The sequence below is a fragment of the Camelus dromedarius genome, chromosome 28 (assembly GCF_036321535.1).
Source record: "Camelus dromedarius isolate mCamDro1 chromosome 28, mCamDro1.pat, whole genome shotgun sequence".
NCBI classification, from domain to species: Eukaryota; Metazoa; Chordata; class Mammalia; order Artiodactyla; family Camelidae; genus Camelus; species Camelus dromedarius.
The window spans coordinates 12,422,420-12,444,457 of NC_087463.1; the positions used below are offsets into that span (position 1 = coordinate 12,422,420).

General features: G+C 40.5%; 1 protein-coding gene across 3 annotated transcripts in view; it reads right to left on the bottom strand.

Moving 5' to 3' along the window:
* The window catches only part of CCDC68 (coiled-coil domain containing 68), a 42,992-nt gene that overhangs the window by 1,876 nt on the left and 19,078 nt on the right, over window positions 1-22,038 (bottom strand). For all 3 annotated transcript variants that reach the window (XM_010997196.3, XM_010997197.3, XM_031441871.2), the window contains 5 exons: window positions 21,498-21,626; window positions 16,699-16,781; window positions 9,007-9,112; window positions 7,745-7,828; window positions 1,346-1,422 (listed from right to left, as the gene is read on the bottom strand). In XM_010997196.3, coding sequence (XP_010995498.1) covers window positions 1,346-1,422; window positions 7,745-7,828; window positions 9,007-9,112; window positions 16,699-16,781; window positions 21,498-21,626 — 479 coding nt within the window. The remainder of the gene's footprint in view (window positions 1-1,345; window positions 1,423-7,744; window positions 7,829-9,006; window positions 9,113-16,698; window positions 16,782-21,497; window positions 21,627-22,038) is intronic.

Consider the following 22,038-nt stretch of genomic DNA (forward strand, 5'->3'; position numbering starts at 1 on the left):
GTTCTGGAGTCAGTGCAATATGGAGACAACCTGCTGGTCCCTCCTCGGCGTCACTCTGGCTCCATTCCCTCCGAGGTCAAAGCAGCTGAGGTTGGCCATGATGCCTCACTGCGCCAAGTGGGTGTGTCTGATAAGGGAGCAAAAAATTGACTATCGTCCCTTCCCTTGGAAAGTCATGCTGGCCTTTCTATTTATTCTAAACTCTCCATCTCTTCCCCCACTGAAGTGACACCTACTCTCACTGCTTCTGAAATCTGGGCCTTCCACTTTCTCCTTTAATACTTCTGGGGTTTACTGTCTTTTCTGTGTTAGACACTGCAGGGCTACTGGCCAAAAAGTTAATAACTGAGCATCTGGTGGCCCAACGATTTTAGAAAACTTGATTCATAATGGCTTCATCTCTGGTCTCTAATTACATATATCATTAGCAAAGGGAAGCACGGTTGCAGGGTGGTTTGAAGAGGGAGCTGCCTGAGTTCCCAGACTGATGTTAATCACAGGGGCCTGATTCTCCAGTCAGGCCCTGTGCAGAAGAGAATTTCAGAAAATGGGTTTCTGCCCTAGAGAGACCAGGCTGGGAAATTCAAAAGCTGTTAGAACAGGAAGTTTTTAATCACTTTCTAAATGATTCATGTAATTACAGACTATGCTTTCTTTTAAGTGATAATTTCATAGAGTATTATGGAAATGAGAGTTGAGCCCAGAAGTCTTTTTTTTTTTTTTTTTTAACAAACCTGTCACTTCAGATTCTGTCAACGTTAGAAAGTGATTTGATGGTTTCAACCACCGTTTCCATCGCTTTAGGGGTCATTGTCATTGCTTCATTCATTCATTATTAAGTAGTTACTGAAGACACTTGTCCTTAACAATGCAGGAAATAAAATGAAAAACAAGGAACTGGTCCTGTCCTCTTGACATTTACAATCTACTTGATTTGAGATACAGACATGGAAATTCAAATAAATACACACGATTTATGATTAAAATGCCCATCAATGGCACAGAAAATATGAGCAACAGAGGAACAAGGACAATAGGGGAGATAATCTGAACTGTTTGAAGTGTTGAAGCCAAGACTGGGCTTGTTTTTATGGCAAAGAAGAGGGGAAAAGATATCTAAATTTATTCATTCATTTATTCAAGTAAGTATTCATACATCGGGCTTCAAGGGTTCAGTGGTGAACGAGATGAATACAGTCCCCACTCTCAAAGAACCGGGAGACAGACAGTAAACAAACGATTACGTAAGTATCCATCCACGGGGTTCTTTCTCAGGTGGGATGAATGTCAAACGTGTTCAGCAGGGATGGTGAAGGCAGACGGCAGTGGGGAAGAAAGGCCTTACCTTGTAGAGACAGCCTTAGATACCTTGGTCCTAGGAGTTTCAGACCAAATTGCCACCTTAGTTTTTAGTTCTTTGTTCTAAAATAGAAAAAAACAAAACAAAACAAAAAAAAAACGTGTGCAGAGATCACATGGCTAGCACACTTATTAGCCACATGCTTGGTGTTTCTGGTCAACCACCGCCTACATCACTCCTTAGCCAGTCACTCTGTTAGAACACAGGATATAGCCAGGTGAGCGTCCCTAAATATTATCTCTGAAAACACAAGCGCGTCTTAAGAAATGCATAATTTACCAAGAGACTAAAGTTTAGTATTCTGACTTAGCCTCTGAAATTCAACAGCTGAACTATCTATGTTTCGTTTTACAGTTTCCTTTATATAGACAGATGCACAGAACTTCATGAAAGGACTTTATTAAAGAACCTTTTTAAAGACACCCACGATATTGATTACACATTTGTCTTTCTTGTGCAATCTCTTGATTTTAAACTCCATGAAAATAAGCACCATCTGTTCTTTTGGTTCACGGCATCCTTAGCCTCAATTCATTGAAGCCTCAGTTTCTTCATCTCTACACAAATGGCAAATGATACATGCCCTGCCTATCATATATGTTGTTGGAAAAAAGATATATGATCATATTTTAAATCTGGAAGCACTCTTGTAATTCTGGGGGATAATGCAATGGCTCATAACAGGAAGGATAATCATTTAGGTTTTCAGATACAAATCCTAGCATAACTGCTTACTAGCTGTGTGACTTCCTTTAGGTTCCTTAGCCTCTCTGTGCCTACTTCCCCATCTGTATAATAGATATGGTCACAGTCCCTTCTTCACAGGTTCTGAAATGAGATAAAAATACATAAACTCCTCAACTCGATGTCTGGCAAAGATTTTAAGACTTAAAGGTAGTTGGTTATGATTTTCTAGTCCAAGGACCATTATTGTAACTAAAAACTGGGTCCCAAAGAGTTTAAGTGCCCGACATCTTGTTCATGGCAGAACTCAGATTCAAAGTCAGGTCCTCCCAGTCCAGAGCCAGTACTTTATGATGCAGCCAAGCCAAGCAGTTTCTTTTCACACATCTGAAAAATGAGACTTCCCAGGGAAGAATCAAGGGTGAGTTGCCAGTTGGCCACCCTGGCAGGTCAGAGGTCTTTCAAGGATACATCTGTACAGAGGGCCTAGGATTAAAAAGTTAATTGCGTGGGAGGATGGCAAAGGAAGCTATAACTTTCAAAGAACAGCAACACACCAGCTCCATTCCCTTTTAGGAAACTAAGGATTTAGAGAGTCATGTAATTGAAGTTTAAGTGGTATTTACTAAGACTCCATCTTGTTTGGAATAAGCCAACATCAAAATGCATGGTTTTGGGAAACAGACACTAAAATTTTGATGGAAGCAAGAGTGTTAATAGTTCTGAGTGCCTAGGAAATGCCAAGATTTTTGTCTGATGTTTCCCATACTTTCTTTGATATAAACTCAGTTCCGAGGAGTAACTTTCATGGTTATGCATGTTAAAGAAATAAGGCTGGCAAAACTCAAACTGGCTAGGTGGCTTGCCTCTGAGAACCCGCAGACAGTACGTGCAGCATGGGTGTACAAACGTGCAGGCTTTACGCAGGCCCGCCTGACTCCCCGTCTCATGCTCTTTTCTCTGCAAAATGTTATTTTGCAGAGGAATTAGCCTAGCTTCCTTATATAACAAATAAGTAAATGGTGAATGCCAGGAGTTAAAGGGATTCAGTGATTTCTGAAAGGGTTCTAGGTATGATACATAGGAAAGAGAAGAAAGCAGACTGTCAGGGAATTAATCAACAAGGAATCTAGTACCCCAAACACCCAGCCACGCCTCCCCACATCCAGTTAGTCCCCTTCAGGTCTGCAGCATCAAGCCAGGAGCAGAGGAAATGTGAGGCAGCACAAGACAGCATGGCACCTTCCCTTTGAGTACACAGGATGCAGAGTGTGGTGGAGGGGATAAAACATGTGCCATTCAATAATCAGTCAATCAATCAGTGCAATTCAAGGGCACCATAAGGCGGCCAGTAATTCCTTACTACATAAAAGGTATCAACAGAAAACAGCGTGACTAGAATAATTTATGACATCATCCCACACAAGGAGGTTTAACCTGGACCTTGAAGACAAGGTGCCGTGGGCTAGGCAGAAAAAAGGGAGAGAAAAAAGATGAAAGCACAGTCTTAAAGTATGAGATCCTAGAATCAACAATCTCCACGTCACCTGGGAATTTACTGGAACTACAAACCCTCAATTCCCAACCAACCATCGAATCAGAAACCAGGGGTGGCCACGTGATGGGTTTTAAGAGGGTCATCAGAGGATTCTGATGTCTGCTCCAGTTGGAGAACCATTGGACTGACGGAGTGATTTTCTACTTTGGTTGTATATTGGAAGTTCCTGGGAGATTTAAAATCTATTGATGCCTGCATCCTAATCCTACCCTGAAAAATTCTGTTTAATTTAGTTGTAGTTTGGGTTTAGAGGAGTTTTTAAAACTCCCTCGGTGATTCTAATGTGCAGCTAAGATGAAGAACCACTGGACTAAGGAAAGCCAAGACCAGGTGGGAATTTTGTCCCTTCTTATCCCACAGCATCTACACGGAATGATAACTGAAAGATGGGGCAAAAGTCTTCACACAGGAATCATTCCACTGTGATATTTCAAGAGTTAAGTGCTTACGTCTCACCTGGGAAATGTGCTTCAGATTTGACAAACTGATGATAAAGATGGTCCTTGTGTAACGGAGTGAAATGGAATATACGCTCCAAACAAGTGCGGGCACGTTTCAAAGGCCAAGTTCGTGGCTGAGAAAATCTCCTCTCTCTACAGCACTTTACAAGGTATGAAGCAACTTGAAACACAGTATCAAGATGACAACAAGCATTGGAATAAAAATATTCCTGTGGCTGGGTAAGTATGTAGAAGCTATGTGGATTTTTTCCAAAATAAACTCCCACTTTCCCAACTGGCCGCACAAAAGCACGAGTTATCACATTAGACAGTCTTTATTTTCGTATATTTCAACTTCTGTGATGATTTATTTCACCTACTAGACTTAGGTGTTTATATTTTTAATTCACGGGCTTTTGTATGCTTTCCTTTCACTAGAACAGCCAAAGGCATGAGTTTTATTACATCATTAGTTTGCAAAACAACATCACTGACCAGAATACGTCTGCCATTAGTAGGACTATCCAAGGATAGTTCATTGACACGGTGTTCCAAAAGAACCTAATTTCTGCATTTTTAAACTTCTAGCAACACGCTCTTGGAAGTAAATTCAATTTTAGGGATGATGGTGATAACATAAAGTAGGATACTCTTCAAAGTCTAGAAAATGGAGCAATTTCTGAAGATGCATTTCCACATGAGTGTGTCATTAGTGGAGAAGCTAAGAAGGCATGAAATGTGAGAGGAATTCTGGAGCTGTGAATTAAGATGATGAAAGATATGCCAGGGTAGAAAGAAAAGTAAACACTTTTGGCAGAGTTAAGCAGAAATTTCCTGGTGATATTTAAAAGAGATTTAAAAATCCTTAAAGATGTTTTTAAAAAGAATAGAATTATATGAGTGAATTTTAGCCACCCTGCAGAGGTGAGAAAAAAATCCCTGCTAGGATAGAAAAGAATATACAGAAAAAAAGGATTTGTTTCCATGACTCAAAGAAGTAGAAATTAGGGGGAAAAAATTAATGCAATAACTGTGACAATGGCTAAAATACATATAAATGGTCTTGCAAACTTAACGTTGTAACTTCATTTCTAAATACACATTCTAAATACATAGAAACATATCACTTCTGAATATACATACATACATATGTGCACAGTCCCACACCTGCATATATACACATGCACACACACTTATACAATCACCCAGATAAGTAGGTATCATACAAGGAAGAGCATGTGCTTCAAATCGAGAAGACTCCAGTGCAACTGAGTGATTTTGAACAAGTGTCTTAAGTCTCTGAATTTCAGTTTCTTCCTTTACGGAATATAGTAAATAATAACTTTCTCCCAGGGTAGCTTTGAGGGTTAAACAAAATCATGTGGCATGCCTAAAAAGAAACAGGTGCTTTTATTAGGGATGAGAGAAGTACACTGTCTGTATGGTTTAGAAAGTTGATGTGTTTAAAAGGATTCGTTGTTCAGCTCTGGTGGCCGTTTTTCATAAACGGAATTGGCTCACACTGTTATTTCAAAATAGGTAATGGTCTTAAGTTTGTAGTGCAAGATAGTGTACCCTGGCACATGTCATCCCGGCTTAAGATCTTCATAATGAACCACTGACCAGGACTAGACTAGAAACAGGCTCATTCTGGCTCCAGCGCTCACTCAATTCAAGTACCTGGTCAAACATCGCAGGCTCCGAGGTGCTCTTCCCGACCCCCATCACTTCCTAACTGTCATATCGTTCTGCTCTTCTCTGAGCAGTTATCCTTCCCTAATTAAATTGTATATTTGCTTGTTTATGTATTTATTGTCTGTATCATCAATTAAAATAAAGCTGGATGAGGTCAGGACAGACTATCCTGTTCCTACCACATACCTACCACTTAGACCATTTCCCCGCCCATCATAAACACACAATACTAGTTGCTGAATAGATGAATGTGGCTTGGACGGGCTTTTTAAAGCTGACATGGGCATTGTAACACTCCCTGCAGTGAAGGAAAAGATTTATCTACTGAAGATGATAAATTTTGAGACCCTAAAGCCATTCATCAGATTCTGCTATAATTTGAAGCCTTTTTTTTTTAAATAAAAGAGAATGTTAGAAAACAGTGGCTTAAATCAGCTTCACACAGAGACTCTCTCAGGCAGTACTGAGAGGGGCCATCCCATCACCGTGGGCAGACTGCATCCGACCACGAAGTGTCCGTGAGGGGAACACAGATCTGCTGCTTTCCCATGTCACACTGAGTGGCTCATCAGCAACTATTTGCTGAATTTGGGAATATAAAAGCAGTACAGTGGGAGGCAAAACATTGTGCTGGTCTGACAATTATACCAACAGGCTGACTGGCTAATGCGATGCATGGGTTAAGCGGCCACTTTACTTAGGACAATGAAAGTTGCTTTGGGGATGATATAAATAAGGAGACACAACTAAAGGACATAAGATAGAATCAGAAGCAGTAGCACCACGGATACCCTGATTCTGATGAGGGCTGGCACGTAAGTAGATATGACCAGAGCCCAGAACCATTATAAAGTGAAAGATCAGAGAAAGACAACACTCTTTCCAATTAAACTGTCCTACAGATGTATAATTAAAGCAGTCGGAGGGGAAGGGCATAGCTCAAGCGGTAGCGCGCATGCTGAGCATACACAAGGTCCTGGGTTCAATCCCCAGTACCTCCTCTAAAAATAAAAAAATAAATAAGTAAACCTAATTACCTCCCCCTCCCGCCCAAAATAAAATAAAATAAAGCAGTAGGACACTGAAGCCAAAATAGGCATTACACCACTGGAACAGATTTCCAACACAAAAATTGAGTCTGGGGAACATAGGCACCTCAAATCCATGAAGACAGACCAGACTGCCCAGCAAAGTGAGACAACGAAGGCGTTAGACCCCCTACTTCACATCGGACCTCCGGAATTACAGGTAAACTTGGATTTGTGTGAGATTCCCAGTTCAAAATGGAAATCTGAGCACATGTGTTTGTCATCTCTCCTTTCTTAGATTTCATTACAATGATAATAAAGGAAAGAGAAAGAAAGAGAACATCTCAGGACCTCAGGATGCGGGTGGGTGGGTGGGAAGAGGTGGCAGAGAAACCAAGACAGGAGACAGCAAACCCTGCTGCCTGGCTAGAGAGGACGTCACACAAGAGTGGCCCTGACCAAGCGTCTAGCTCAAGTCCACACTGAGAAACATTACCCTGTCTCCCCAGTACAGCAAGTATTCTGGAAGACTTGGATGAACTTCTAACAATTATTTACTAATACTTAATCTTAATAATTTAACAATGTCATACAATTATATTTAATACTTAATATGCTTTAATAATTTTAAGTATTTTATTTAATTTATTTTAATAATAATTTAATATTAAATTTGTTCTATTATTTTCATAATTTAATAACTATTTACTTTAATAATTATTAAGAGTAACTCCCCTGCAAAGCTATAATTCTTATGCCTAGAAAACACACACACACTCCCAAAAAAACACTCATACATACACACAGACACACATCCACACACAGACATACTCAGACATAGCGTCACACTGGCACACCATCCCACACAAGTGCACACGCACACAGAGGACACGTTCATACACAGGCTCGCAGATCGACGGAACACACACACACCCACACTCGTATTCACGCTGAAATACACGACAGATTCGCTCCTTACCTGAGCTTCCAGTATGTTAACTTTTTCTTTCAGATTTTCAATCCTTTTATCTTGGTCTTTTACATTATTTTTTAATTCTTCCATCTAAGAATTAGGAAACACAAATGGAAAAATCTTGTCAGATAACAGAGAAGAGTTCCTTATGTCGGAAATTGTACAGGTTTCGGTGGTCAAATAATGTTTATCAAATAATCAAAATTCAATCCCAGGCATTTGCAGACTCAGCAGGCGACAGAAAATAGCAGGACAAACTGGCACCTGGGGACGAGAGCACACAGACGTTGCGATTAAACATTTCAATCTTTAGAAGACCTGTTTAAAGCAAACTCAGCAGGATGCATCCTGTGGAAAGCACCACTGTCCTTCTGGGTCTCAGCCACATAACGTTGTCATCCTGCAGATGCAGAGGCCACTGCCCGGCGCGGGAAAGCTCCCTGAGTCAGAGATCTGCTCAGCCAGCAGCATATTAAGGTAAGCTGGCTTTCTTCGCAAGAAAAGCGTCTGCCAAGAAGCACCGTGGACCTGGGGAAGTGGGGTGATGAAGCTCAGAATGGTGCAGGGAGGAAGGAAACACATGGATTCTAAGGCCAACTCTGCCAACTACTGTGGGCCTCAGTTTCCTCATCTATAAAATGAGTACATGGGATGCCCCCTCCGTCTTCCCTGACTCTCAAGTGCCATGACTCAATTCCCTGGCCTTTCGGTGTGGTCCTAGCCAAGCAAGGACAAATGCTGCATCTGTGTCACGAAGGCATTTGAAAGGACTCCTTTTAGAAACAAACATTAGGTAGAGAATGAATGAAGGTCTGGTTTTAAGTCTAAAACCGATTCTAAAACCAGGTGAATATATATCTTGAAGTAATTGGGATGAGGATGCGATTCCCCATCCTTCTGGCTGCCTTCACAGTTCCCTCTGCCCTTCCACCTGCCAAGCTGTTCCCAGCGAAGGGCCAGGCTACACCCCTGCGCTAACACACCCGCTACGTAAACTAACCGTCTACGACGTCATGGAAACAGATTATGTCTTCCTCAAGAAAGGGTGGAATCTCTTAATCTACAAAATCTTCTACAGAACACTGTACATTCTTTGGCTCAGAACACTTTAAAAAAAAATCACTGAAATATCTAAAAAGCCACCACAATTTCCCAAATATCTTCATTGAGAACATCCCAGGCGTTGGCATACAGGCACAAGAGGACACTGAAAACAGCCATGTCACATGGGGACGAAAAAGCAGAGAAACACGCTCGGTTGATCTGACCTCCTGGATGACGCCGCGCAGGTGCTGGTGCTGGGAGTGAATCACGAACTGCAGATGAGAGATCTGCTCCTGGAGGAGGGCAATCTCCATTTGAAGATCCTGGCAACTGGAAACGCAAAAGGGAAAAAAGAGGAAAGGATGTACTAATGCATCACGCAGCTACTTTCAAAGCTGCACCGCCAGGCTCTGCTCACACATGGCTCTACTACTGGGCACGATGTGGGTGAGACACCCGGGGCCCCATCTGCCACGCAGGACACACAGAGGAGGACCAGCCGCGAAGCAGCCTCTGATTAGCTTGGATATGAACTCAAATGAGGATATCAATTCATGTCAAAAGCTCCTCTCTGGTCACCTGTGACTCCCCTCCCTCCAACAGGTGGTTGAGGCAAGCTGCATTAAGCCAGTGAAGCACTGACATATCTAATGTGCCTCACCTACGAGCCCCCAGACACAGCAGCCACCTGAATGCACAGATACAGGACAGCGGGGTCCGAACGCGGGGCCGGGGATGGAGAGTTCACATGTATGTATCAGACACCAGCTTCCAGTGATACAGGGTTAGTATATGCTGCGGGTTGCCTGAGTTTGTCCCTTTTCTTTCTTTTTTTTTTTTTTTTGGCTTTCTACTTCTGGTAATTCTACTCCCTATAAATAAAGCAAGGGGGGAAAAAAGAATAAATTAGCTAATATTTTGCGTCCACATCAACCAAAGAAAGATGAGTGAAGCTCCAATGTAGATTATTCCTACTCTCCCAAAGCTCCATTTAGGTAAATGGAATTGATTATATAGCTTTTGACTATTTGTCTTCTTGCCAATATCATTAGAGTTTGAGGCAAAATGCCTTGTGACAAGATCACCAAGCTCGGGGACATTGTGACTTTGGAGTCACACCATCTTTCTAAGCCTCAGTGTAACATAATCTCGACCTTTATAACGTTACAAGATTATACTGTCTGGTGAAAGAGGTAAAGGGAATGTGCTTTTGGAAAATGAGCTTTTTACAAAGTAATGTATTAATTTTAGTCTATTAAAGTTTTACAAGTTGTAGCCAACATCCAGTGCAATCTCAGTTCTGACTTTTATAGTCTCTACAAATATTATAAAGGGCATGGAAATTCATGTGGCACTACAGAACGTGTTCTTATTTTTTAAAAAGTCTCCGTTTTGTTTTACATCATGTACTAAAACATTGCTTCTCAAACTTAACATGCGCTAGAGGATCTTGTTAAATTATCAGGGATCCTGTTAAAATGCACATCCTGTTCTAACAGGCGGGGGGAGGGCTTGGGAGTCTGCATTTCCAACACGTTCCAGGTGTTGCCAGTGGTTTTGCTGGTCCACGGACCATGCTCTGAGCGCTCTGGGTAGCACAGCTCTAAACCACTAAGGTTGCCTTGGTAACGTTTAATATAAAATACAGTCTTTCAAAGCCAAGTAAGAGTCAGGCAACTTGCAATAGTTAAGACAGTCTTGATTTTTTTTTCCCTCATTCAGTTTTGCGTGAGAGAGCTTTAGAAAGAGTTTGTTTTACTGTAGAAAAAATTAATTTCTACAAAACTGTAGAAATCCTTGCACAAGTACAAATAATGTATAATGATAACCATTACTACTTATTTATCCTATAGAATGAAATAATTTAGACTATAAAATACCACACAATTAGACAACACGTATGTCACAAAATCTGTGTAAAATGTAGTTCACTGTTGGTCGTAGCATGAAAACTAGATATGATCTAAATATTCATCAATAAAAGATCGAGAAAACAAATTCTGCAGTATCTATGCCACTTTTACTTTACGTGTAAATACATATCGCAGAGATAGACCAACAGACTTAATTTATATCAAAGATGATGCTGGAGAACATCATAAAAAGGGTGGTCTTTTCAACAAATGGTACTGAGACAACTGGATATTCATATGAAAAAAAAAAGAAAGAGAAAATTAATTCTAGCATCACTTCATAACAAAAATAAATTCCATGTAGATTGTGAATAAAACTGGGGACCCCAAAAACTTTCAGAAGATAAAATAGAAGTGCATCCTTATGAATTTGGAATAGAGAAAGATTGTTAAAAACAGAACTCAAAACAGTATTAACTGCAAAGGGAGGATAGATCAGTTTGACTAGACAAAAATTAAAAACTTCTGGTCATCAAATGAGAGTCAGTGGGATAGCCTCAGAATATTAGTAACACAAATAACTAATAATCTGTTCCTTAGGAACATCAACCAACCAATGAGACAGGAACCCAGCAGAAAAATTAGAAAGTGACTTGAAGAGGCATTTCACAAAAAGAAAGATGAGATGAGGCCATAAGAATCTAAGCACCACAGAAAGCAAACAGAAGTCTGGTGCTGAGATTCAAAATTGCTCCGGAGAGAAGAGAGAAAAAGAGAAGAGAAAAGGAAGAAAGAGCAGTCAGCCTCAAGACTGTCCTGGGGAATCGTGAGAAAGTAGTCAGGATGCTATGCAGAGCCAGGTCGACTTTGAAAATTCATAATATAGGAAAATACTATGCATTATTAAAGGTGAATATTCAGAATGGTCTCATCATGTCTTATGATGGCCCAGAACTCTGGGACTAAAGGGGGAAAAAGGCTTTGGAAGGGTGGGGTGGGTAGATATGTTCTCCAAAATATAAAACTCAGAAAATTTCCCCGTGTATTTCCTGAGATTATTACCATCAAGCTCACCGAAGATAAATAAAAGTCTGAAATAGATCTCAAGAGGAAGAAAATTATTTCTAGAAGCACTCTTGAAAATACAGGGCTTTCAGACTCATCAGCATTAATACACTAGAACAGTGACTAAAGGAAGTTGCAGAAAATCTCTCTTAGGATTGTTCAATAAATATAAAATCTAGTCATCCAACCCAGAGGAAATTCCAGTTCAAAAAGATACACACACCCCAATGTTCACAGCAGCATTATTTACAATAGCCAAGACATGGAAGCAACTTAAATGTCCATTGACAGACGTCTGGGTAAAGATGTGGTACACACACACACACACACACACGAATATTACTCAGTCATAAAAAAGAATGAAATAATGGGTGGACCTAGAGATTATCATACTAGGTGAAGTAATTTAGAGAAAGACAAATATCATAATATCACTTATATGTGGAATCTAAAAAACAAAATGACACAAATGAACTTATTTACAAAACAGAAAGAGACTCACAGACACAGAAAACAAACTTATGGTTACCAAAGGAGAAAAGTGGGGAGCAGAGGGATAAATTGGGAGTTTGGGATTAGCAGATACAAACTACTATATACAGAGTAGATAAACAACAAGATGCTACTGTAGAGCACAGGGAACTATATTCAATGACTTGTAATAAGCTATAATGAAAAAGAATGTATGTATATGTGTAACTGAATCACTATGCTGTACACCAGAAATTAACACAGCATTGTAAATCAACTACACTTCAATTAAAAAAAAAACCTCGTCATCCATTTAAGATCTTTGAATGTGAGATGACACCTAAATCAGCTGCCTTGTGAGCTCTCTTTAATCTCTGTTATTTATCTTTCAGCTCAAGCACTTAGTCTTAATAAAAATGTTCTAAAGCGAAACAAGAAGAAGAAATATAACAAAGGCCAGACCTAGGAAAAGAGGCCAAATGTCTGTGTCTAGGATTTATGCTCAGTCTCCCAATGCCTCAATATAAATACAAAGTAAAGGCTGAAATTAAAATAGAACTGAAAAACTTCCGCTTCCAGGAAGATGTAGAAGATGTGTGTTCCCCTCTTCTTCCCATTAACCCCAAACATGAACATTTTGCATCAACAAACACAAGAAGACTCTGGAAGGTGGAGAGAGGAAGGAAGACTGGCTCGGGACCTGGGGATCCAGGGAACGACACAACGGTGAGTCCCCTGGGTTTTGTTTTTGCCTCACAGATCCCAGGCTTGGAGCTGAAAATGTCCACAGCCTGGAAATGGCAAAAGAGCAAAGAAAAAGCCCTAAGGAAAGAGAGAAAAATTTTAGCTCTACCCTTTTGAGAACAGGTACTGAGGATGCTCTCCTAATCCACTACAGAGGGAGAGCGAATGGAGTTCCATTTCTGGTCTTCTTCCTGTTAGATTCCTTCGTGTTCACAAAAGCATGCTAGTCCTATCTTCAACCTGCAGAAATGTGAACACAAGTGGTTTTGTCTTAGGAACACAGGATGATCGCAGCATAAGTACTAGGCAAGAAGCATCTCTCCACCAGCCAATGTCCACCAAAGCCTTGGGCAAAGGGAACTGAGGACATGGAGGCCTGCTTCTCCATCTGTTTGTCAAGATACTTTCAAATCTGCTTTGGGGCCAACTTCCACCATCAGAGGCAGCATTACTGAGCCTTGCCACATTGCCCGCAGCGCCTCACTGTTAAAATGGCTTTGATTGAATTATTCTCCAGCCTCATGCTATCCTAATTTTTAAAAGCATTTTCTGAGGTACATCCTCTGCGTTTACTATAAGGATTCAGTTGAAGACATTGTTCAGGGTTCTTTTTATGAGCATATGCTAGAAAATCTCTCTCTTGCCTTATAGATACATTAAAAAGAACTAGACTTCTCCCCCAAAAAACTGGTTGGTTTTAGTCACGTGGACATTGTGCATCACCAGACTAATCATAATTTCCTCACTAGGTTGGCTGCTAGAAAATTTAAAATTGCGTCAGTGGTCTACCCTGAACAGGTGCGTAGCCCCTCCGGGTACACATTTCGTAGGCCAGCCTTGTTGGATACCTGTTCTTTTATCTCCTTGGCCTCTTCATCTAATTTATTTCCAATTGAAGGATTATGTTTATTTTATGTCGTTTTTGTTAACAATGTCACATTTTCTTAGAACTCAGAGTATATAAATACATAATTACAGAGGGTATGAAGAACATGGGGATGGCCATATTTACACGATCCCGGAATATAACCCTTTTAAGTCTTCACAAACTGTACTCATTATCAGGGGTTAATGCATTATGATGTTTCTAGGAATGGAAATTGCAGAAGAAATAAAAAGAGCTAGGTCCAGATACAAGAGGGATGCAGTGAAAGTGGCAACTGGAACTATGTGTCATGTACCACGATGCTGTTCCTCCCGGCACATTACACACACCCAGGCGCTGGGAACATGAATAACTCTACACAGAGTTCCCACGTGGGAGAGAAGACAGTGAGATGCGTGGCATCCTGGAGCCTCTCTGAAGCTATGAAGGGCTCATCCTGGAGTCTAGAAGGACTCAGATCTCCTGCTATTTAGCAGCTGATGTTTCTTTGGACCTTTATGGTGGCCATCACTGTACATGAGTCCACAGAGGAAGAGAGGGAAACTGAGGATCACAACCACAAGAATAGGAGAGGCCGGGTCCCGACCTTTCCCAGCCAGATCAAGGTGAAAATAAACTCAGATGTGGAGGCAGCTTTGTTCACATTTCAACCAAACCCAGGAATATGTCTTACAGAATCGCCTCCATTGTTATATTCAGTGGTGGCACTAAAGGGGTTGGGGTGGGGCTCGAGAGAGCCCTGCAAACCAGTGAAGATGGATGACCAATGTGAGTCACAACAGTGTGCTCTGACATGCCGCCCCATCGTCAAAACGCCCTGCCTCCTCCTGTAAGCGACCTGCCATCCCTGAGCAGGGTCTACAAGGAGGAGCCAACACCCTACTTGCCTTTACAAACCCCAAAGGTGTTTCTGGGAAGGATGACTCTACAATGGGCCAGTGTGTTTGTCCGTGACATCTCCACGCACAGAGATGCTGGAAAACTGCTTTCTGCTCAGAGCCACAGAGGGGACTGAGGGAACCAGTCTGAGAGAATTTCTCCGGAGTTTCCAGGAAGGAGAGAGAGAAGGTCACATCTCCTCTAGAGCAGAACGTGCACTGGCTTTGCTGTGACAGCACGAGAGCCCAAACTCCCAGCTCTACACCTTCTGAAAGGCTGAGTAATCTGGACAGGTCACCTTACCAGTTAGAAGCTGTGTTCCCCCCGCTGAGAGGCCGACGGAGGGATTCAATGAAATAAGGGACCTGGGGTTGTTTATAAGCCGAAAGGCACCACCTACCCATGTGTCAGTTAGTACTGACAGCAGTAGCAATACAGAGTCAAGCCTTGTTTTTAAGAGAAGATGCTTCTGTCGAATCTTTTAACTCCCACTGAAAGTAACTGTGAGGGTTAGCTTAATATATTATAATAATGTATACATATCCATATGCAAGAAAAGGTCATTTTTTCTGAATTATAAAAGCTTAAAAGCTATCATCCTCAGAGATGCTGTCTCATATTAGAAATGCCATTTGGAACCTATTGAACCTTTTTATCAAAATGGCAGAATGAAGCTCATTGCAATTCAAGAAAGTCATGGTGCCTGTCAAACCCACTCTCTATGTTTACGGGCAGTTAAACCACCCATAGCTCCCTGCTCAGGGAGGCGGCCCTAGGCTGTTCCTTGAGTAAGGGGAGGTCACCCACAAGCCTGGGAGGGGGCACCTGCCAACGGCTGCTGGTTGGATGGAGGGGTTGGTCAACCATGATCCATCTGCCCAACACAAGAAGTGGTCTTAGGGCCAGTTGGACTCTTTCCTCTGGAATTCCATGGAAAATACAGAGAATATAAACCAGCTGGTGAAAAAAAAAAAGTTGGAAAAGGTAATGAACCTGGAAGAACAAAGACCAAGAGAAGAAGGAAACCGCACAAACACCCATGACTGAACAGGATCAACAAAATAACCTGGTTTTTAACATCACATTAGGTGCTAGAGGGCTGCCCTCCTGCCTTCCCACGAGTTCGTCTTCTCTGTGGCCAGATCTCTCCGGTCTTAACCCAACAGAACTCCTCTTTATCTGTGGTGGTTTAGCCAAGGCTCTGTTGCCTTAACCCCAAGCATCTGACTCATACTGATTTCATTTTCTTGTCGTTTAGCGAAGTGAATACCTCTACACTCAGCTCAAAGTAACAAGTAAACTTCCTAAGTGTTTTGTTTTTTTTTTTTTTGAGAATTGAAAAAAAAAAAAGGAAGGAAAGGAAAAGAAAAAGTTCAGTAAATTTCACATGATGTGAATTTTACATGAAACTCCAGAGAATCTGTAGCCAAGTAGTCAAGCCATTGTGGTGACATCCATAGGTCCATAAATTCACCCCCGCCCCCCCAGCAAACTAAGGACTGTGACTGTTTGTGAATTATGAGTATTTGCAAATAAGTCCCAGGAACTAAGGATGTTTTTCACAATATTTCCTTCTTTCTTTACAAATTTGGGGGCACCATAGAATGATCTTACAATCTCACTTGTGGACCAGCCAATTTAATGCTGGCTGTAGCAGAGATCTGTTCACGAAATCAGAAGCATCAAGGGAATGGAGCCCTCAACAGCATCCTCTTCAGCAGCAAGGATGCAAGGATAAACAGGGAGGGGACAGGCTCATTCACTCTTCAAAGGGATTAACACCCCTCCCTCAACACACATACCGGTTTCCCTGTACTCCCAGTGAACTCTGCCCTCTCCAGAGTCCCCAGTGGGTGGGGAAGGCGAGGTGCTTGGCTGTTAATTCTAAGAAAGCTCCCTTCCTCCTGTACTTTCAGGCTTCCTGTTTCCTTGGGGGACGGTAGCCTTCTCTCCACTGGCCATGGACCAGCGGAGAAGACCCCGGGAACTGCTTTCACTTAGGAGGTCGATTTGCAAACCTTTTAGCATAAGCAGCGTTGGATTTGAGATGCAGCAGCTTGTTTTCCAAAGACAGTTTTTTTTCCAGCAGGGTTCTCTTTTCCTAGGAGAAAATAAAGTACAAGTTTTTGCATTTTTCTTTTCCTCTCTGTCTCTGTCTTTCCCTTTGTCTCTTGTTTTCTCTCTCTGTGTGTGTATATGTGTTTGGCAAGGCATTCTTGCAAACTGTTCACAAAAGATGCTTATTGTAATACTAGAATTATATTTTGAGTTAAAGAGCTAATTTCACTTGGAGCTGTTACAACCCACCCCAGTGAAGCCTGGTCAGGTATTCTCCGCATGGTTTACAAGTAGCTCAAAGACTGGTCTTCACTGCCCTCACTTGTCCGGAGAACTCTGGCTTCATCCCACCCCCAACGCTAACTGCCTGCTCATCTCTCTGCAGGCACCAACTCTCCCTACATTACACCTGCTTCTCCTCCGTTACACAGAGTTGTTGGTATCCAAGGACACTACTGCACTTGTCTCGATACCTACCTGCTCACATGGCATCCGTGAGAAAGTGGAAAAGTAGTAAATGTATTTTTAGTGAAGGATCAAGGTCACAAATGATAAAGTCACATCCTAATTAAGATATGAGAAATTTTGACATTGAGAAAGACTATCTAAATAATGTCATTATTAAACCAAACTCTTTCCATTCAAAAGGAAAATAGACAGGTCCATGAAAACCCAAGAATGATTGCATTCTTTTTTTTACATGTGATGGAAATAGATGTTTTGACATTATTTACAGTGCTATTTAAAAATCACTCCTTCTGCAATATTTATATGGGTAAATAATAGGCAGTACCGTATGGCAAAAACATTGGAAAGTCTTTGGACATGGCCTGACCTGATTTTGAAACTTTGGGACTGTGTAATTTTTGCCAAGGTTTTAACCTCTCTAGACTTTATCACCGCTAAAAAAAATTAACCAAAGCTTAGAAATCAAACTATATGATTTTAATGTCATATTGGGTCATTGTTTAATAACCTGAGCCAAGGAGTTTTTATTCTCTTGGAGAATTTCTTTGTATTTGACTTTATTATTTATTATTTGACTGCAGCCCTGACTCTATGAGATTGCGTGTTAATTCATAGATTTCCCCCTAGTAAAAAAGATAATCCAAAAGGTTATGATTTAATTGCCTTAAAGAATATTAACCAGCTTTGTATCTAAACCTAGTAATCTTATTCTATATTCTTTTTTTTCAAAATGCATATCAATAGCCCATTTCAAAAAATATTTTATTTAAACCAGTAGTACCATCTTACTGCTTTCCTCATTAATTAATGAGTTGAATAAAACATCTAACATGTATTCACTCTATATTTGTTTGTCATATTTTTGACTTTTTGAACATCCTAAAAATGGAGATCTATCAATATGGAACTGTTGGGATAATTGGAGATGTATGTGAAAGGTCTACATGCTTCTCTGGCACATATTAAGGCCTGAATCTCTAATAATTTGAAGGAGTCAAACACTTCATATCTTATGTGCTGCTATTTTTTAAATTTATACTAACTTTTTCAAAAATTTCCTGTAGCATTCTTGTCACATATAGATTATTTTTCTGGTGTAGCCCTAGTGGATCTGAGAATCAAGATGCTCTTTGCAAGTTTATTAGGACACGTGGATCATCAAAGAAACACATCGCTGATAATATATTTTGAATTTGTAGGAAGGAAAATGGCTTTTAACATTCTTCCTAATAGACTTACTCTCAATTAATGGATCTTCATAATCAGGGTTCAAAGAGACCAGGCAACTGGACAAGTAAATGGTTTGCCCTGGTCAGGGCTCCAGCATCTAGCTTGGGTCCCTAGTACCTCCTCACTAATAACACGGAAAATCACACTACACCAGCCAGCACTTCTCGGGGACAATGTCTTCTGGAAAGAGAAAGGCGTTCACAGCACCACCCAGCGGGCATCCACTCTTCCCCAAACCACACCTCTGAAGAGCTCAAGAGCTCCTTCACCCTACTGATCAAGGGGGAGTGGATACCAATTTAAATCCTTGTCGTACGTTGACATCTAAATGGTTTAGCAATCAAGGATATCATTTTTTATCCGGCATCAGGGAAGACAGGGGCATCACGGAAAGGACTGTGAACTGCCAACTGGAAGACAGTGGAATAGCTCCTCATTTGCACTGTCCTCATTTGTGAAATGATGAGGAACTAGATGGTCTCCAAAGCGCCTTCATGCTTTCAAATTCTAACAGAGCGAAATCAGTGACACTGGAAAACAAATATGATGCAGCAGAATCGTGCTGCTAGCCAAAGGAGTATATGCCGTATTAAAATGCTCTTATTGGGCGTTTTCGCTGGCTTATCACTGTGTTTGTGAAATTCATTCTCACTGCATTTCTGATTAAAGCGGGACAGATGGTGAAGGTTTTAAGTAATGTGTTCATTACCAGACCTCATACCACTAATGGCTATTTACTGGAGCAGTGGCTTGTGCAAGTGAGTAGAAAATGAATCCTTCTCCAGGGGGTACCCAATCCCAGGGCGGTATTTATCAACTTTTGTTGTGGATGCTCATTTTTCATTTTCATGTCCTGTTTGAACTCACGTCTGTTTCTTACAGAGACAAAGGTCTCAGTACCCACCCTCCTCTCATTCTGATACACACTCTCCTCCTGAGAAATCCTTCATCACAGCCTATATTCTCAGGATCTCCTTAAACCAAGATGTCACCAATCTTTGCTTCTTACAGTTTTCTTTATTTGCTTGTTTGTTTTTACAAATACAATGGATCTTTAAACTAAAGATGTTTACAAAAAAAAAAAAATCTCCCATACATTTTCCTTCCACTGCATCCCCACCTCCTTCCACCTCCCAGAGATTCCAAAAGACTCCACTCTAGGAGGTCAGTGAATGGGAGTCTTCTGGAAGGTTACTGCATGGCTTTGGTGAATGTGGGCATCCTGTCCACTGACTGTGTCTGAGTTCCTAGAGACAGTCCACCATATGGGCTCAATATTAAGACAAAGGCTAGACCATCAATTTTCAGACATATCTGCCAGTATCTTAAGCCACTTAGCCTTATTCTGGGGTCCTTTCCCTCATCTTCAGTAGGAGTGTCAGTGTCCCTAAGGATCCCTGGGGGAATGAATGAAGGAAGTTCCTTGAGTCTTACCCAAGCCAAATAAACTACAATTGCAATTTCCACAAAGGGACTATAAGTGGTTCAGTCACAAATAGAGGTCTAGCCTCTAGCCCTGCCTAGTATATGGTAGGTGCCCAAATATTTGTTGAATAAACAGTTGAATGAATCTATTCCAGAATTCTGGGAGGAACTCACATCCAGTACAGATTTCCCAGGGCTTCTAGGAAATGGAAATTACATTCCAATTTTTTGTGTTAATCTTCAGGGACTGACAGCTAGCCACTAAACCTGACACAGTGTTACTGGGTTTGAGGTGATCACGAGTCTAAATGTAAACGCCACGCCCTTTACTCCAGTGTGATTCAACAACCCTATCTGAGTTCCAGAATCGTCTTCCCTTCCTGAATGCAAACATTCCTTGCTCAGTCTTAGTTTGCTAAAGTATTTATTACAGGGTAAATATCCTAACACTACAAAGTATTCATCCAAATGTTACAGTTTGTCCAAAACATCTTAATGATAGCCTGTCACACCCAGGGAAGCCAGCTCCTAGAGGACATTCCACCCCTGCGGTTCCTGCTGCAGTAAAACACTCAGCGACCCACCACCCAACACGGATGTAGCTGTATATTATTATTACTAGATTCAGTTACGTTCGGGCTTAATTAATTTTTGCGATTTCTTCATAAGACCTTCATTAAGATTATAAATTTTGGTCAAAAGTGTTATAAATTAAATTCTTGGGAAATATGTAAAAACTTAATCAAAGCTCCTTTGGCAAAACTACTGAAATGTGATGCTTTTGGAGTGACATTTCTCAAATAGCATTGATTCAGGCAGACCCATAAAACAAAATAAGTCTGAGAAGAGTGGAGGCAAATCAGGGAATTAATATAAAAAAATATAAAAATGTATTGGGCAATACTTACTACATGTTAAAGCCTATATTCTTATCTACTCCCAGCTCAGTTTCAGAGATGCCAATTTGCTATTTGTTTGGTTTGCTATTAAAAAAATACGTCTTGGTTTGTCTAAATCCCAAATTCTAAGGCATGCAAAATTAAATTAATGTGCTTACTTTTTATGTGTGCCAGCTACTTCAAGGAACACTGCATGAAACTTTTAATAATTTTTGTTCTAATATTTCTCTTCCCTAAATTGTCACTTTTGAGAGCTCCAATTTCCGTAGAATGGCTTTCTTAATGTGAACTCCATCTGTCCCCGGGGAGTTGTAGGCTTTTACAAAACTAAAGTGGACTTGGGCGGCCCAAAATGGACAATTCATTGACTCTAGTATATAAAAATACTATGATTACAGGAATCCACTATGTTATTACTAATCATAGCTGGACTTTGTGATCTTTTCCATCATTTCTATTCATAGCCTCACCTGGTTCCCCTGAGACATACATTTACCAGGAAAAAAAAGCAACAGATAATTATATGACTGCAGTATTTGCAAAGAGGTAAATCAGTAACCACAATACAGGTTACCTTACATGTGTAAGGGAAGAAGCAAACATTATCGAGCACTTCCTAAGGCCTTAGGAGTTGCAAAGGGTACTTTTACTTAATGCTGTTTATTTTCATGTTATTTTCTTTAATCTCCACCCTAACTCCGTCAGGAAGAAATCCCTTAAATTCTTCAGGGGCCTACCTTTTCCATTCTCTGTACGAGATTCTCCAGTTCCGTGATTTGACTATGTTTTTCTTCAAGCTTTTCAGCAATTTCATTCAGGTTTTCAGCACGTTGTTTCAATTTCTGTTCTTTTTCAAGTTTGTTAACCTTTGGTCAGAAAAACAGTTGTCAGGCTATTGTTTTAATTAAACCTATACAGATATTATCTTCCTCTGTAATTTTTTGAGTAACCAGAAAAAAACTTAATAACTCACATGTGTTTAGAATTACTTCCTTAAATTCAGTTTTCCTTCAAAATAAGCCTGATCGACTACAACACTAAATCAATGAAGAATTAATAATATATAAATACTATCTCTAGAATGTTGACATTTGTTACCATAAACATACTATCTGAATTGGTATAAGAAAGAGAGACAGTAGTTTAAGAAAAACAACTACTATATGTAAAATAGATAAATAAGTTTATACTGTACAGTACAGGGAACTATATTCAGTATCTTGTAACCTATAATGAAAAAGAATATGAAAATGAATATATGTATGCATATGTATGACT